This window comes from Oncorhynchus tshawytscha, linkage group LG07, assembly GCF_018296145.1.
Source record: "Oncorhynchus tshawytscha isolate Ot180627B linkage group LG07, Otsh_v2.0, whole genome shotgun sequence".
Classification (NCBI taxonomy): Eukaryota; Metazoa; Chordata; class Actinopteri; order Salmoniformes; family Salmonidae; genus Oncorhynchus; species Oncorhynchus tshawytscha.
The window spans coordinates 57,399,400-57,415,291 of record NC_056435.1 but is presented as its reverse complement, the minus strand read 5'-3'; the positions used below and the strand labels follow the sequence as shown (position 1 = coordinate 57,415,291).

The 15,892-nt window shown below is 44.0% G+C and overlaps 1 protein-coding gene across 1 annotated transcript in view; it reads left to right on the top strand.

The window, feature by feature from the left end:
* The first annotated feature begins 2,579 nt into the window (after window positions 1-2,579).
* Window positions 2,580-15,892, top strand: part of LOC112255330 (ERC protein 2) — a 104,853-nt gene continuing 91,540 nt past the window's right edge. Inside the window, 2 exon segments of the mRNA XM_042323723.1 lie at window positions 2,580-2,661; window positions 11,666-12,505. Coding sequence (XP_042179657.1) covers window positions 11,825-12,505 — 681 coding nt within the window. The 5' untranslated portion in view covers window positions 2,580-2,661; window positions 11,666-11,824.

Genomic DNA, 15,892 nt, shown 5'->3' with positions numbered 1-15,892 from the left:
CCTACTTTAACAACAGTTAACTAACTAACCAAAAATACATTGGGTGGTCCGCCCAGTTCTAACTAGTGTATTTAACAAAGCTCACCTACGGGAAGTGTATGCCCATGGGCGACTTGTCTTGGTTTCCCCCTTTTCCCACCAGCAACAAACAAACACCATAACCAAAAACAATACTCACAGGTGATGACAAAGTGCTATGGAGGTGCTCAAACAAAAGAGAGGTTAAGACACAAAGCGAGAGTGAAACACAGAGACCTACAGACATGGCATTTACAGAGAGATTGAGCTCTAGAGCAAACAAATGATGGGGTTTTTAAACCATGGGGAAGGAACTGTGATAGGGTAGGAAATAGGAGGAGGTGTGTCTTCTGATTGATGATTGATTGTTGACTGATTGGGGAGTGATGATTTTCACCTGTGAGGGGAGAAGGAGAGAAAAGAAACACACACACAGGATACACACACAGGATAACTGTATCCGTAACAGCCTGCCTGCTCAAAGACCTCGCCATCACGGTTGTCAACTGTACAGTGTCGCCCTCCCAGAGTGCAAAGAACCGTGACCCTGGACAACACTCTGTCATTCTATGCAAACACCAAAGCAGTGACGCTCCTGCAGGTTCATGCACTACAACATCAGTAGAGTACAAACCTACCTCACACAGGAAGCTGCGCAGGTCCTAATCCAGACACTTGTCATCTCCCATCTGGACTACTGCAACTTGCTGTTGGCTGAACTCCCCGCTTGTGCCATCAAACCCCTGCAATTTATCCAGAACGCAGCAGCACACCTGGTTTTCAACCATCCCAAGTTCTCTCATGTCACCTCGCTCCTCCGCACCCTCCACTACAAGACCAGGGTGCTTAATTATGGAGGAGCAAGAGGAACTGCCCCTCCCTACCTTCAGGCTATGCTCAAACCCTACATCCCAACCCGAGCACTCCGTTCTGCCACCTCAGGTCTCTTGGCCATCCCACCCCTACGGGAGGGCAGCTCCCGCTCAACCCAATCCCCAAAAATAATAATAAATAATAAAAGAACACTTAACCAGCACCACACATGTGAGATGTGGCTGGGTCACCTAGCTATCTGAAGATGTGGCTGGGTCACCTAGCTATCTGAAGATGTGGTTGTCCCACCTAGCTATCTGAAGATGGGGTTGTCCCACCTAGCTATCTGAAGGTGTGGTTGTCCCACCTAGCTATCTGAAGATGTGGTTGTCCCACCTAGCTATCTGAAGATGTGGTTGTCCCACCTAGCTATCTGAAGATGTGGTTGTCCCACCTAGCTATCTGAAGGTGTGGTTGTCCCACCTAGCTATCTGAAGGTGTGGTTGTCCCACCTAGCTATCTGAAGATGTGGTTGTCCCACCTAGCTATCTGAAGATGTGGTTGTCCCACCTAGCTATCTGAAGATGTGGTTGTCCCACCTAGCTATCTGAAGGTGTGGTTGTCCCACCTAGCTATCTGAAGGTGTGGTTGTCCCACCTAGCTATCTGAAGATGTGGTTGTCCCATTTAGCTATCTGAAGGTGTGGTTGTCCCACCTAGCTATCTGAAGATGTGGTTGTCCCACCTAGCTATCTGAAGATGTGGTTGTCCCACCTAGCTATCTGGAGATGTGGTTGTCCCACCTAGCTATCTGGAGATGTGGTTGTCCCACCTAGCTATCTGGAGATGTGGTTGTCCCACCTAGCTATCTGAAGATGTGGTTGTCCCACCTAGCTATCTGAAGATGAATGCACTAACTGTAGGTCATTCTGGATAAGAGCGTCTGCTAAAATGACTAAAATGAAAAATGCAAATACAATAAAAAGATATTCCTATCCGAACAATTCTATCTGCTTCAGGCATGGCTTGCTTTGAGAAGATTCCTGTTCTTCACTGCATCACTCTCTTCTGTTCTATTTTCTCTCCCTCTGGTCTCCCTGCTACAGTGGGTGGTAAACATCTGTCTTCATCCAAACTCCATCCATTCCCAGAACAACTGAGAAGTTTCCCTCCAAGGGACATGGGTTTATTCCATTCAAGAACAAAAGATTCTCCTACGTCCAGAGGCATGTTCCTGAAATGAGGATACTCCCTATACCTACACCTCCCCACTGAGCCCCACTATTCCCTATATAGCGCACTAAAAAAAGGTAATAAAATCAGCACACAACTGATAAGAGTTATAGGGGATGACAAGCCTGGATGAACTGTAATCTCTAGGTTGAACACAGTAGTTAATGGTGCATAAAGGTGATTGATGGCACAGTGGCTGTGAAATTAGACTAGATAATATTGGGGATGGTGGGGGTTGGCAAACTACACCAGACAGTTACCAAACAATTCCTCAACTAACTAAATAAGTTGTTAAACCTACACCCCCATATTATACCCGTGAGGATGGTGACCATAAAAAGCAGGGAGGTTAATGATTAAGTCTGATGAATTTTAGTTGAAAAATTAGATTTATATATTGGGATTACACAGTCACGTTTCGATGGTTCAATACTCTGCTCTCTTTTGACTGTCCCTTTAAATCAGACTGTGCTGCTCTGTAGTAGGTAGCGAGAGAGAGCGCGTGTCCGCTGCCCAATGACAGCGCAGGATGCTTGACTGGTGTGAATGGAGTTGCTGTCTCTGAAAGGTGATGGAGAGGAATTAACTGTAGGAAAAGGTACATTTCTATTTGATTTATTCAAGATCAATGCTGATATGTATGATATAGAGCAGTACTGACTCAGTAAATGTGTAAATAGTGAAGTTTTTTCGATGTGTGCGTAAAAAATCACTCCCAATCCTTTCGTTGGATGGTATTGTAGATGCATGCATGGGAAAAACGTACGGTAGGCAAGGTAATTTGTAGTCACTCTGTTTTTATCATGTATAGGCCCATTTCACTCATTCGATCCGGGTGAAAATCTAATTTGTTTTTGTCGGCTCATTTCGAGTAGAATCGGTGTCCAGGAAAAGTGAAAGAATTGCATATAAGTCTATTTAATTTTCAATATAAAGGATTTCGAGGGCGTTAGAATCGTATTTTATCTTAATAGGGCACAGTGCTCTGTAATCTATACGGTTTTATACATCTAGTGGCTAATTGTCATACATTATCACATTGCATTTAGATCAAATGTATATAGTCCCGAGAAACACGAAATATCACATATTAAACACTGACAATTCGACATATTAAACGTCTGTAATGCCCCAGGGTTTCATTATGTCATATATGTCCTTATTAGAATAATTCAGGGGGAAGCATTTTACAGATGCTGTCATTATGAATGAAAAATATTTAGCAATATTGATACCAGGATCTTATTGATACTGTATATCATTTAGGATATTAGGCTACTAAACATTATCGTTTTATGTTCCAACAATTTTTTAAAAGCGATATGAGAAGAACCCTACAGCTACATGTCCCCCCTCAAACTAATGAGCCCCCTTCAGAAATCGACGTTTCATGTTGGCTAACTGACAAAGGTGACAGCCATTAGGAAAAACGTTTTTCTGCTATCTGATCCTCTCAACCAATAATGAAAGGCAAGGGGAGTGGTTTCAATTGTGGGGTTGGGTGTCTTGTCAATGGTAACGCTTGATGATGGTCAATCAATATTATGTAGCCTACTTAGTGGGGCATATACATAATTTGCCCCACGTAATTATTCTGCACAGTTGTAGCCTATGCAGCTGACCTCGTGCGGCACGTGTTGTGCCGATGTTGAGTAAATTTTAAATGATGTCCTGGTGTGAATGTTTGTATTCAAACTCTAGCCTAAGGTACAGTATGCATGATGGCTGAAACATTGACCATTTACATACATTTGTGACTGGAACAATGATGCCACATTGGCGTGTAATTATGTGATTTATAATGTTATTTAGAGAGACACTGTTGTGGTCTTATGTGGATTTCGATGCCATCATGGCAAGAGTAAAGGCCACCAAAATAAAGGTTTTCTAAGGTTGCGCGTGGTTGATGAAAGGAAAATGACATGGCCTTATAGAAATGTAGACAGCCCCAAAACCAAAAGCAGCATTATTTATTTACACAGAAACACCCAGGGCCTATATGTGCGACCGATTCCGTGCCACATCTCTGAATCTCGGACGACAATTTCTTCTGCACAGTCCTTCGCTTGTAGTTATTTTGGCCCTCGCAAACACAGCTGCTTACGCTTTTCTGCCACATAACACCTGCCTTTATTAGGCTAAGAGTATTATCATCGTCTGGCTTGTTGATTGCATATGCAAATATATTCAATGTGTTTGACTCTTGGTTCAGCACCATGGACAGCACCGCAGTTAGCGCTAACGCTGTTTGTGGATTCAGCACTGATGTTGGGTCGATTCAGCATCACAACCCCGGACCGCTTTAATGGGAGAGGATTGTAGGCTCCTGTGTTGATGTGGCTTCACAGACAGAAGACATAGGCGTTTAGCTCAGTGGGATAGCAAAGTCTTGTTGCACCCAGGATACCTGGGGTTTGAACCCAGCTGGCCACATGCAGTTCTTGATGCTTTTCCAACATTTCCACTACAGACTTCACAGACACTTTGTAGCCATTGGAAGCCAATTGAAGATAAGAATTGGCAGCCTCCTGATATGCATGTTGTATAACTTGTTTGAACTTAATTAGCTACAGCCTCTGAGGGACTGGCTGCTGAAAAATCAACTTGTTTAGCTAATACAACTGCTTCAGTCCTCTCAGCTAATGTAGGCTGACATATTACACCCTTTCCAATGGATTTAATTTGATTCGCTCTGCCATTTTGTATTTGTAACACTCACATCCCATTTTAAAGCTTCTTGTTGCAGAAAACGTCTGTCATCATGTTGTTGTAATTGCCTACTTATGTATTTTCTCACAGGTATTTCTTCAATATTTATATCTTGTCCGCAAAATGCTTAGCCTGGACCCATATCTGTTTCTGCTGTCTTGCCAAGTCCTATGCTCATTGTAATTTCCAAACACCAGGCTGTAAAATACTTTCATTGCCTCCAATATCCTTGTGGGACTTCATAGACAGACATACAGCCATATCACATCACTATCTGATTCTGAAAGGGAGAGGTGGTGCTATAGGCAAAGTCAGGTCTGGCTGTAGGGCAGGCACATAATGGTTCCGGTAAAGATAGTGGCCATCTTGTCCTCACCTTTACCCTGGCATGGAGGGAGGAGTGAATGGTACAGGTGACCAGACCATCTGTAGTCACTCTCACATTTCCTTTCTCCTTCCTCTATCCACCCACACTGGAATTCACAGCAATACTATTTTTTCTTGCCTTTTCAAACTTAAGTTAGCGTGATGTAAGAGGACTGCCAACCCAGGTGCTTTATCGCTGTAAGCCCAGACAATGCAGTCACCATGGAAACCATGTCTTCTGAGAAGATGATGCAAGTGTGGCCCGGAAGGAAGGAAGAATACAGCCCAGTTATCATCACAGACAGACAACACAATCCCTTAAAACAACCCAGTTATTCTGATAATACATTTACATTTTAGTAATTAAATGCAGACACACTTATCCAGAGGAACTTACGGTTCATCTTAAGTTCACAGTTCATCTTAAGATAGCTAGGTGGGACAACCACATCTCAGTCATCTCCGTCATAATACAACCAATCAAATCAAAATGAGAGGGCAGTGGGAGGGACCATGAAGAACAGCTACAACCAATTAAATGTTTGACTTGATAATAGAATCTTATTAGAAATAAATGGAAAGAAAGGAGGGAGGGAGGGAGGGAGGGAAAAAATGGAAAATGCTTTTAGACATATTGCACTTTTTTACACTGGAGCCTAACAAAATGACTCTGGTCCCAGATCTGTTTGTGCTCTTGCCAACTCAATTAAGTTGGCATGATAGCACAAAAAGACTGGCACTGGGACAAAAGTACAAATAAATACAATGTTAGATTGACACTGAAGAGCCTGAGTATAACACACAGCCTCCTAACATTAGGTAAAATGAGTGGTCTAACAATAACACATCTAAAATCTAAAAACATTGCATTACATAACACTTACATACAACCACCATGTGGCTCAAAGATGATTGGCTCGAGTCTGAGAGTGCTACTGGGAGTGGCTAAGTGTTGCAAAATTCCTGTAACTTTCCCAAAATTTCCAGAAACCCTGCATTTTTGGAAAACCAGAGAATTTTGCGAAAGTTGCTGGAAATGTGCGACACTAAAGTGTTTAGAAGACTACTGATGGTGCTAGAACCTGATGATGCTGCTTGATTGCTGTAAAATTGTATTTTAGGATACGTCCCAAATGCCTAACCATTCCCCATATAGGGCACCACCCCTGACCAGGGCTCTGGTCAAAAGTAGTGGACTACACAGGGAATAGGGTTCTACCCGGGACATAGATATTCTCATATTCAGTTGTAGAATCTGACTACATACAGACATAACTACCACTTTGGATACCTAAAACTTAATAAAATTCAAACATGTACACGAAATGTACATTATCATTACTTCCTCACAGAAGATCATCAAACTAAACTGAAGAAAAATATAAACACAATATGCAATCATTTCAAAGGTTTTACCAAGTTACAGTTCATATAAGGAAATCAGTCAATTAAAATACATTCATAAGGCCCTAATATAAGTATTTCACATGACTGGGAATACAGATATACACATACCTAATAAAAAAAATGGGCCTCACAAAGGGCCTCAGGATCTCATCACGGCATCTTTATGCGTTTAAATTGGCATTGATAAAATGCAATTGTGTTCGTTGTCCGTAGCTTATGCCTGCACATACCATAACCCACAGCCACCACTGGGCAGTCTGTTCACAACGTTGACATCAGCAAACCGCTGATCAACACGACGCCATACACCTGTTTTTTTTCTTCAATATACATACTACCGCGCTCCGCACTCTCATGCGCCAAGTGCATTCTCCGAGGACGTTATTTTGAGTATGTTCTTGTCAGGACGAGAGTGTGGAGAACGGATAAAACATTACATTTGAGAAGCACTAGCTTCTCCCCATTCACCAAACTTTCTTCCAGCTAAGACAATGAGAACAAAAGAGACCAAACAAGATATACACAAAGCCAACATTTTGCTTCATAATTATCAGATGGATTTATGCGAATCCTTGTAATCTAGCTAGGCAAACATAACCTAAAACGAATGTTATGCAAGGTACAGTAATGTCAATTCTTCGTGGGTAGCTAGCTAACAATTATTTGTGACTAGTTAGTTAGCCCTATTGACTTACTATGGACTTACCCATTTACTGAACCTTCCTTCTTCTAACCAAGACAGTGGCAATAGAGATGAAACAAGATATACACAAAGCAAACGTTTTACTTCATAACCATCAGCTAGCTATATGTGAATCGTAATAATGTAGCTAACCAGATAGTATAACAGGCAAAAACGACCTAAAACCAATGTTATCGAAGGTAGATGTAAATTCTTTGTGGGTAGCTAGCTAACAATTCGTTGTGGCTATCTGGCTAGCTAACACTAGTAGCTAGCCAGTTAGCTCTATTGATTTACTATGGGCTTGCGACCTACACACACTACAGTGGGTATTGTAGGCAGGTAACCATGCCAAAATGAACAGCATGTATTTATTAACGTATCAATATACAATTTTGTAGTCAGGCAACATATGAGATGTGAATATGCAGCATTTCATTCCGAAGTAGGAGTGTATTTGCTCTCTCTTCAGCTCAAATAATGATTTCAAGAAAATGTGCTTCATTTTTTAATTGATTGCATACTTTCCGTTGAAGCTTGCATCGATGCATGCTTCAAAATTTGTACAAACGGAGCACGCATTCGAGAAGTGCCCTCCGTGCTCCGTTTCGCATATTTGGACTCATGCTCCGACGGTCTCATGCTCCAATTTGAGTGCTCTGGAACACGATGGTATGCATTTTGAGAAACACCCCTGGTCTGCGGTTGTGAGGCCAGTTGGACCTCCTGTCAAATTCTCTAAAACAACACCGGAGGCAGTTTATGGTAGAGAAATTAACATTCAATTGTCTGGCAACAGCTCTGGTGGACATTCCTGCAGTCAGAATACCAATTTCACGCTCCCTCAAAACTTGAGACATCTGTGGGATTTTGTGTGACAAAACTGCACATTTTAGAGTGGCATTTTATTTTCCCCAGCAGAAGGTGCACCTGTGTAATGATCATGCTGTTTAATCAGCTTCTTGATATGCCACACCTGTCAGGTGGATGGATTATCTTGGCAAAGAAGAAATGCTCACAAACAGGGATCTGAACAAATTTGTGCACAACATTTGGGAGACTTTTTGAGCATATGGAACTTTTCTGGGATTTTTTATTTCAGTTCTTGAAACCTGAGACCAATACTTTACATGTTGCGTCTATATTTTGTTCAGTGTAAAACAAAAACAGTTGAATGGAATTGTAGAAATACTAAGTATAGAGAGGGAGACGTTGGGCCCATTTTACACATTCACACTCAGACCAACACACTGTAGTGTACACAGTATTTCGCTACCCCCCACACACACACACACACAGAACAGCCAAAAGACTAATTGCAATTATGTTGGTAAATCCTCCAGAGCTCAAATAAATGTATTGTTTCTGTACGAACAAGTTATCCCCACAGACAGACAGACAGCACCATCATCACTTAAAACAGCCCAGTTATCCCCACAGACAGACAGACAGCACCATCATCACTTAAAACAGCCCAGTTATCCCCACAGACAGACAGACAGCACCATCATCACTTAAAACAGCCCAGTTATCCCCATAGACAGAGAAGCACCACCACCATCCCTTAAAACAGCCATTCATCTTTGGGTTTCTCCTACCAGAACCCTATTTGCTTCCTGTACCTCCAGAGCCCTTTGATAACACTGGGGGAGCATTCCAAATGGCAACAATTCCCTATATAGTGAACTACTTTTGACCAGGGCACATAGGGCTCTGGTCAAAAGTAGTGCACAATATAGGGAATACCATTTGGGACAAAGACCATATACTGGAGGCGGTAACCGCTCAGCTAAATGTGATGTCCAGAAACGTGCCTGCCATTTTGACGACTCTGGTGTATAATTACTCCACATGGAATTGAGCTCTGTGCATGCTAATGTGTGTCCAGCAAACACTAGCAGTAGCCTACAATAGGAAGCATTACGTTCACACACCGCTCTGTACTCTGTTTTCTAGGTGGGAATTACAATTAATTTGAAACATAGATTTATATGGCTGGATTACATCCGTATCACCAAAGTATCGTGGAAGATCTGCCTAAAAATGTAAAGGTAATTTCCGATTGAGCCGGCATATGCAGCGTTTACCGTGAACGCAGTCTCTGTGACCGTGGGAACATTGCCTTAAATTGTCAATCGTGCTATAAAGTGGATCTTCAGCGTTAGAGACTGAATAGAGCCCGTAGCTATACCATGACAGCACAGCTGTATGATGTAGGTCTATAGATGGACAACTACAATACATTCGTTTTACCCATTGATTATGTGCCAGTAATACAACAGCAGAAGCTCCATTTGTCTTTATTTTTAGAACAAAAGATGAGGTACACTTGCAGGCATTCTGCCTTCCCCTGGTTTCTATTCATTAGTGCAAACCGTAGCAAACCAGTTTGCAACGGAAAATGAAAACCAGTGTTTATTATTCAACAAGATTAGGGTAGTCCCTCCCTGTTTCAGTCAATTTTCTTCCGTTTGGTGTCTAGTGAATGTGACCCTGGGGTGTGGAGGGATAAGAGTGATTACATATGGCTGAGTGCTCCAGAAGAGGAAATGGAAGCGTGCGCAACTCTGGGGGATGTAGTCTCTAACTGATACCCAGTCACTCACTAAGGTGACTGCTTATTGACATGTATTATATATTATTATAAACTGGGTGGTTCGACCCCTGAATGCTGATTGGCTGAAATGACAAAACATTTATTTTTACTGCTCTCAATATTTTGGTGTCCAGTTTATAATAGCAATAAGGTATCTCAGGGTTTGTGATATATGGCCAATATACCACGGCTAAGACCTGAATCCTAGCACTCTGTGATGTGTCGAGCCGAAGAACAACCCTTAGCCGTGGTATATTGGCCATATACCACACCCCCTCAGGCCATATTGCTTAATTATACCATGCCATTGTTGAGTACTTATTTCTGATTGGCATGAAGGGGGCATTCGAGAGTGTGCATTATTTCTCATATAACGCACAGTAGAATTCAATGCCGGCCTGTAGTTTATTCTTACATGTTCTATGTTTGAGTTGCTTTTGACAACAAAAGTCAAATTCATAACATTATTGGCAGTGTTGAATTCGATTTTCATAATGGCAAGCTAGGACTGTTTGTTTGGTTACCACGGCAACTACTGTAGCTATCTAGTCAACTTGCTAGCTACCTCAGTGGATGTTGAACACATTTCTAGAGGCAAATGTGTTAAAGCTGCAACAAACACTCAAACTGGACAGTTTTATCTGAATCTCTTCATTCAAAGATTCAATCATTTACACTCTTACTGACAGTTGTGGCTGCTTTGCGTGATGGGGGTCCCGAGTGGCGCAGCGGTCTATGGCACTGCATGTCAGTGCAAGAGGCGTCACTATAGTACCTGGTTTGGATCCAGGCTGTATCACATCTGGCCGTGATTTGGAGTCCCATAGGGGACAATTGGCCCAGCGTCGTCCAGATTTGGAGAAGGCTGTCATTGTAAATAAGAATATGTTCTTTACTGACTTTGCTAGTTAAATAAAGGTTACATTTAAAATAAAAATGTTTTGTTGTCTCTACCTTCTTGCCCTTTGTGCTGTTTGTGCCCAATAATGTTTGTACCATGTTTTGTGCTGTTATGTTGTGTTGCTACCATGCTGTATTGTCATGTGCTGCTGCCTTGCTATGTCATTGTCTTAGGTCTCTCTTTATGTAGTGTTGTCTCGCTTGTCGTGATGTGTGTTTTGTCCTATATTTTTATATGAGAGGCCTTTTGCCTTTTGGTAGGCCGTCATTGTAAATAAGAATTTGTTCTTAACTGACTGGCCTAGTTAAATAAAGGTTAAATAGCCATGGTATAAAAGGGATTATCAACTCGGGGCTCTATGCGTTCTCTGGAAAATAATGCAACTTCACAGAAGGTCAGTTCCTTGAGGAACACACCTTCCACGTTGTTCATTATTTTCCATAGAACGCATAGCCCCTCATTGAATATCATTTGCCTCGGAGTGTCAGATGGGCATGGCACCTGGTTTTATGCCTTTATGATACTATAGTTGCTATACTATGTACTACTATGCACAGTAGGATAGGTGTTCTCTGCTTTCTGACTGGGTCAGCACTAATAGGACTGGGATGAGTGCCTGGGCCGGGGGAAACCAGGGTGATGCTGTGATTCCCAGTGGGTTCACTTAGAATTGGAATCCCTTCCTGTAAAATAAACCCACAGAGCCACAGGCTGGTGACTCACTCACCCAGCTGTCAATGTGAACAGGAGGAGAGCAGCTCTTTTCAAGACCACACCCACCAAACCCTACAGGGGGGTTAGTGTGTGTGTGCGTGTGTGAGAGAGAGAGAGAGAGGAATGGTTTTTGTATATGCTTTTGAAGTTATTTTATTTTATCTAACACAAAATATGCAGCAGATTTCTTGTCATTATGATGACAAATTCTACTCCCATTTCCACAGATCTGTTGACGTTGAGGCCCTCCACCCACACAGGCATGCAGTGAGCCACCTGTGTGTCTCGCAGAGAGAGAGTACACTGTGATCTTTGCAGCGCGCCCCTGGTAAGGACCCTGTGGCGTGCGTCCGGCCAGCCCAGGCCACACCTCCCTCACCCAGGACATGTACGGCAGTGCCCGAGCAGTAGGCCACATCGAGAGCAGCCCTGCACGGTCCCCACGACTGCCTAGGTCCCCCAGGCTGGGTCACCGGAGGGCCAGTAGTGGGGGTGGGAGCAGTGGAGGGGGCAAGACGCTCTCCATGGAGAACATCCAGTCGCTGAACGCTGCCTACGCCACATCCGGGCCCATGTATCTGAGCGACCATGAGGGAGTGGGCTCCACCGCCACCTACCCCAAGGGCACCATGACGCTGGGGCGTGCCTCCAACCGGGCCATGTACGGGGGGCGTGTCACGGCCATGGGCAGCAGCCCCAACATTGCCACGGTGGGGCTGGGCCACCACACTGACCTGCTGTCCTACAGCGACCTAGGCTCCCTTTCCATGCTGCAGCACCACCACCACCACCACCAGGGGGTGCCATCTGCCCTGCTGCGGCAGGCGGTACGGGGTGGTGGGGGGGAGTTGCTGGAGATGCAGGCCACACTCCGGGACATGCAGCGGGAGAATGACCTGCTGAGGAGAGAGCTGGACCTGAAGGACAGCAAGCTGGGCTCGTCCACCAACAGTATCAAGAGCTTCTGGAGCCCCGAGCTGAAGAAGGAGAGGATGATACGTAAGGAGGAGGCGGCGCGCACCTCGGTCCTCAAGGAGCAGATGAGGGTGACTCACGAGGAAAACCAGGTTAGAACACAACATGCCTTCTCCCCTCCTCTCCCCTATGCTACTTCTTGGTAGTATATACTTGGTGGTGTGTAGTTGGAAGTGCACACTTGATAGTGTGTACTAGGATTAGTGTGCACTTCTACAACTCAATCTCCCTTTGCATCTCACTCCGACATCTGTCCCCTCTCTCTATGTTTTTTTCTGGATCTCTCTACCTTCTTGTCACAGTTCCTCACTGTTCTCCCTCCTGTCTCGTCACTCTAACTATTCTCTTTTTGTCCCAAGATATTCTCTGTCTCTACTCCCTGATGTCCAATAATTATCACACCGTCATGTTTATTTAATACATGTGGAAACCTTTTTGGAAAGAGGTGTTGGTGGTCATAAATGTTTCATAACCCACTCATCCCCCCTTTACAGGAGTCCTCAGAATGAATGGGAGGGATGGAGGTGGGGAGGGAGGTGGATACGCATGCAGTAAGAAGCTTCTAAAATAATCTATCTAGATTCTACAGTATCTTACTGTGGTAAAATCATAATTAACTACAACTTCGCAACTGTACGTTTCAGTGCAGCGCACCACACACTGTACAGTATATCAAATATTGCACTTTGTTAAAGCATCCTGGTTCGTCCTGGTTTGTTTTTCTGGAGGCTTTATCCAAATTGTACCCAAGAGATTGTGCCCAAGTGATTGTTAGGCTGCAGTACGGCCAGGGCTGATTTTAGGGATTTGGCCACAACAGTGGTGGCTGGTGGGTGGAGATATAGGAGGACTGGCTCATAATAATGGCTAGAATGTAGTGAATGGAATGGTATCCATGTGAATGATTTCCATGTGTTTGTGGTGTTTGATATCAAATCAAATCAAATGTATTTATATAGCCCTTCGTACATCAGCTGATATCTCAAAGTGCTGTACAGAAACCCAGCCTAAAACCCCAAACAGCAAGCAATGCAGGTGTAGAAGCACGGTGGCTAGGAAAAACTCCCTAGAAAGGCCAAAACCTAGGAAGAAACCTAGAGAGGAACCAGGCTATGTGGGGTGGCCAGTCCTCTTCTGGCTGTGCCGGGTGGAGATTATAACAGAACATGGCCAAGATGTTCAAATGTTCATAAATGACCAGCATGGTCGAATAATAATAAGGCAGAACAGTTGAAACTGGAGCAGCAGCACAGTCAGGTGGAAGTTGAAACTGGAGCAGCAGCATGGCCAGGTGGACTGGGGACAGCAAGGAGTCATCATGTCAGGTAGTCCTGGGGCATGGTCCTGGCCAGGGCTCAGGTCCTCCCTGAGAGAGAGAAAGAAAGAAAGAGAGAAGGAGAGAATTAGAGAACGCATACTTAGATTCACAGAGGACACCGAATAGGACAGGAGAAGTACTCCAGATATAACAAACTGACCCCAGCCCCCGACACAAACTACTGCAGCATAAATACTGGAGGCTGAGACAGGAGGGGTCAGGAGACACTGTGGCCCCATCCGAGGACACCCCCGGACAGGGCCAAACAGGAAGGATATAACCCCACCCACTTTGCCAAAGCACAGCCCCCACACCACTAGAGGGATATCTTCAACCACCAACTTACCATCCTGAGACAAGGCTGAGTATAGCCCACAAAGATCTCCGACCACGGCACAACCCAAGGGGGGCGCCAACCCAGACAGGATGACCACAACAGTGAATCAACCCACTCAGGTGACGCACCCCCTCCAGGGACGGCATGAGAGAGCCCCAGTAAGCCAGTGACCCAGCCCCTGTAATAGGGTTAGAGGCAGAGAATCCCAGTGGAAAGAGGGGAACCGGCCAGGCAGAGACAGCAAGGGCGGTTCGTTGCTCCAGAGCCTTTCCGTTCACCTTCCCACTCCTGGGCCAGACTACACTCAATCATATGACCCACTGAAGAGATGAGTCTTCAGTAAAGACTTAAAGGTTGAGACCGAGTTTGCATCTCTGACATGGGTAGGCAGACCGTTCCATAAAAATGGAGCTCTATAGGAGAAAGCCCTGCCTCCAGCTGTTTGCTTAGAAATTCTAGGGACAATTAGGAAGCCTGCGTCTTGTGACCGTAGCGTACGTGTAGGTATGTACGGCAGGACCAAATCAGAGAGATAGGTAGGAGCAAGCCCATGTAATGCTTTGTAGGTTAGCAGTAAAACCTTGAAATCAGCCCTTGCTTTGACAGGAAGCCAGTGTAGAGAGGCTAGCACTGGAGTAATATGATCAAATTTTTTGGTTCTAGTCAGGATTCTAGCAGCCGTATTTAGCACTAACTGAAGTTTATTTAGTGCTTTATCTGGGTAGCCGGAAAATAGAGCATTGCAGTAGTCTAACCTAGAAGTGACAAAAGCATGGATTAATTTTTCTGCATCATTTTTGGACAGAAAGTTTCTGATTTTTGCAATGTTACGTAGATGGAAAAAAGATGTCCTTGAAATGGTCTTGATATGTTCTTCAAAAGAGAGATCAGGGTCCAGAGTAACGCCGAGGTCCTTCACAGTTTTATTTGAGACGACTGTACAACCATTAAGATTAATTGTCAGATTCAACAGAAGATCTCTTTGTTTCTTGGGACCTAGAACAAGCATCTCTGTTTTGTCCGAGTTTAATAGTAGAAAGTTTGCAGCCATCCACTTCCTTATGTCTGAAACACATGCTTCTAGCGAGGGCAATTTTGGGGCTTCACCATGTTTCATTGAAATGTACAGCTGTGTGTCATCCGCATAACAGTGAAAGTTTACATTATGTTTTCGAATAACATCCCCAAGAGGTAAAATATATAGTGAGAACTATAGTGAGAACAATAGTGGTCCTAAAACGGAACCTTGAACACCGAAATTTACAGTTGATTTGTCAGAGGACAAACCATTCACAGAGACAAACTGATATCTTTCCGACAGTTAAGATCTAAACCAGGCCAGAACATGTCCGTGTAGACCAATTTGGGTTTCCAATCTCTCCAAAAGAATGTGGTGATCGATGGTATCAAAAGCGGCACTAAGGTCTAGGAGCACGAGGACAGATGCAGAGCCTCGGTCCGATGCCATTAAAATGTCATTTACCACCTTCACAAGTGCCGTCTCAGTGCTATGATGGGGTCTAAAACCAGACTGAAGCATTTCGTATACATTGTTTGTCTTCAGGAAGGCAGTGAGTTGCTGAGCAACAGCCTTCTCTCAATTTTTTTTTGATATCTTTCCATTCATTCCATTTCAGTCATTACAATGAGACATTCTTATACAGTCCGCCCACCAGCCACCACTGAGCCACGGATGGATGATGTAAGGGCTATGTCCACAGCCAACTGTGATTTGATTGGTCTCTGTACCTTCCCCATGTGTCTCTGTATGTTGGTTGTGACACTATCGAGTTCCAAACTGCCTCTGGAAGCAATGACAGCACA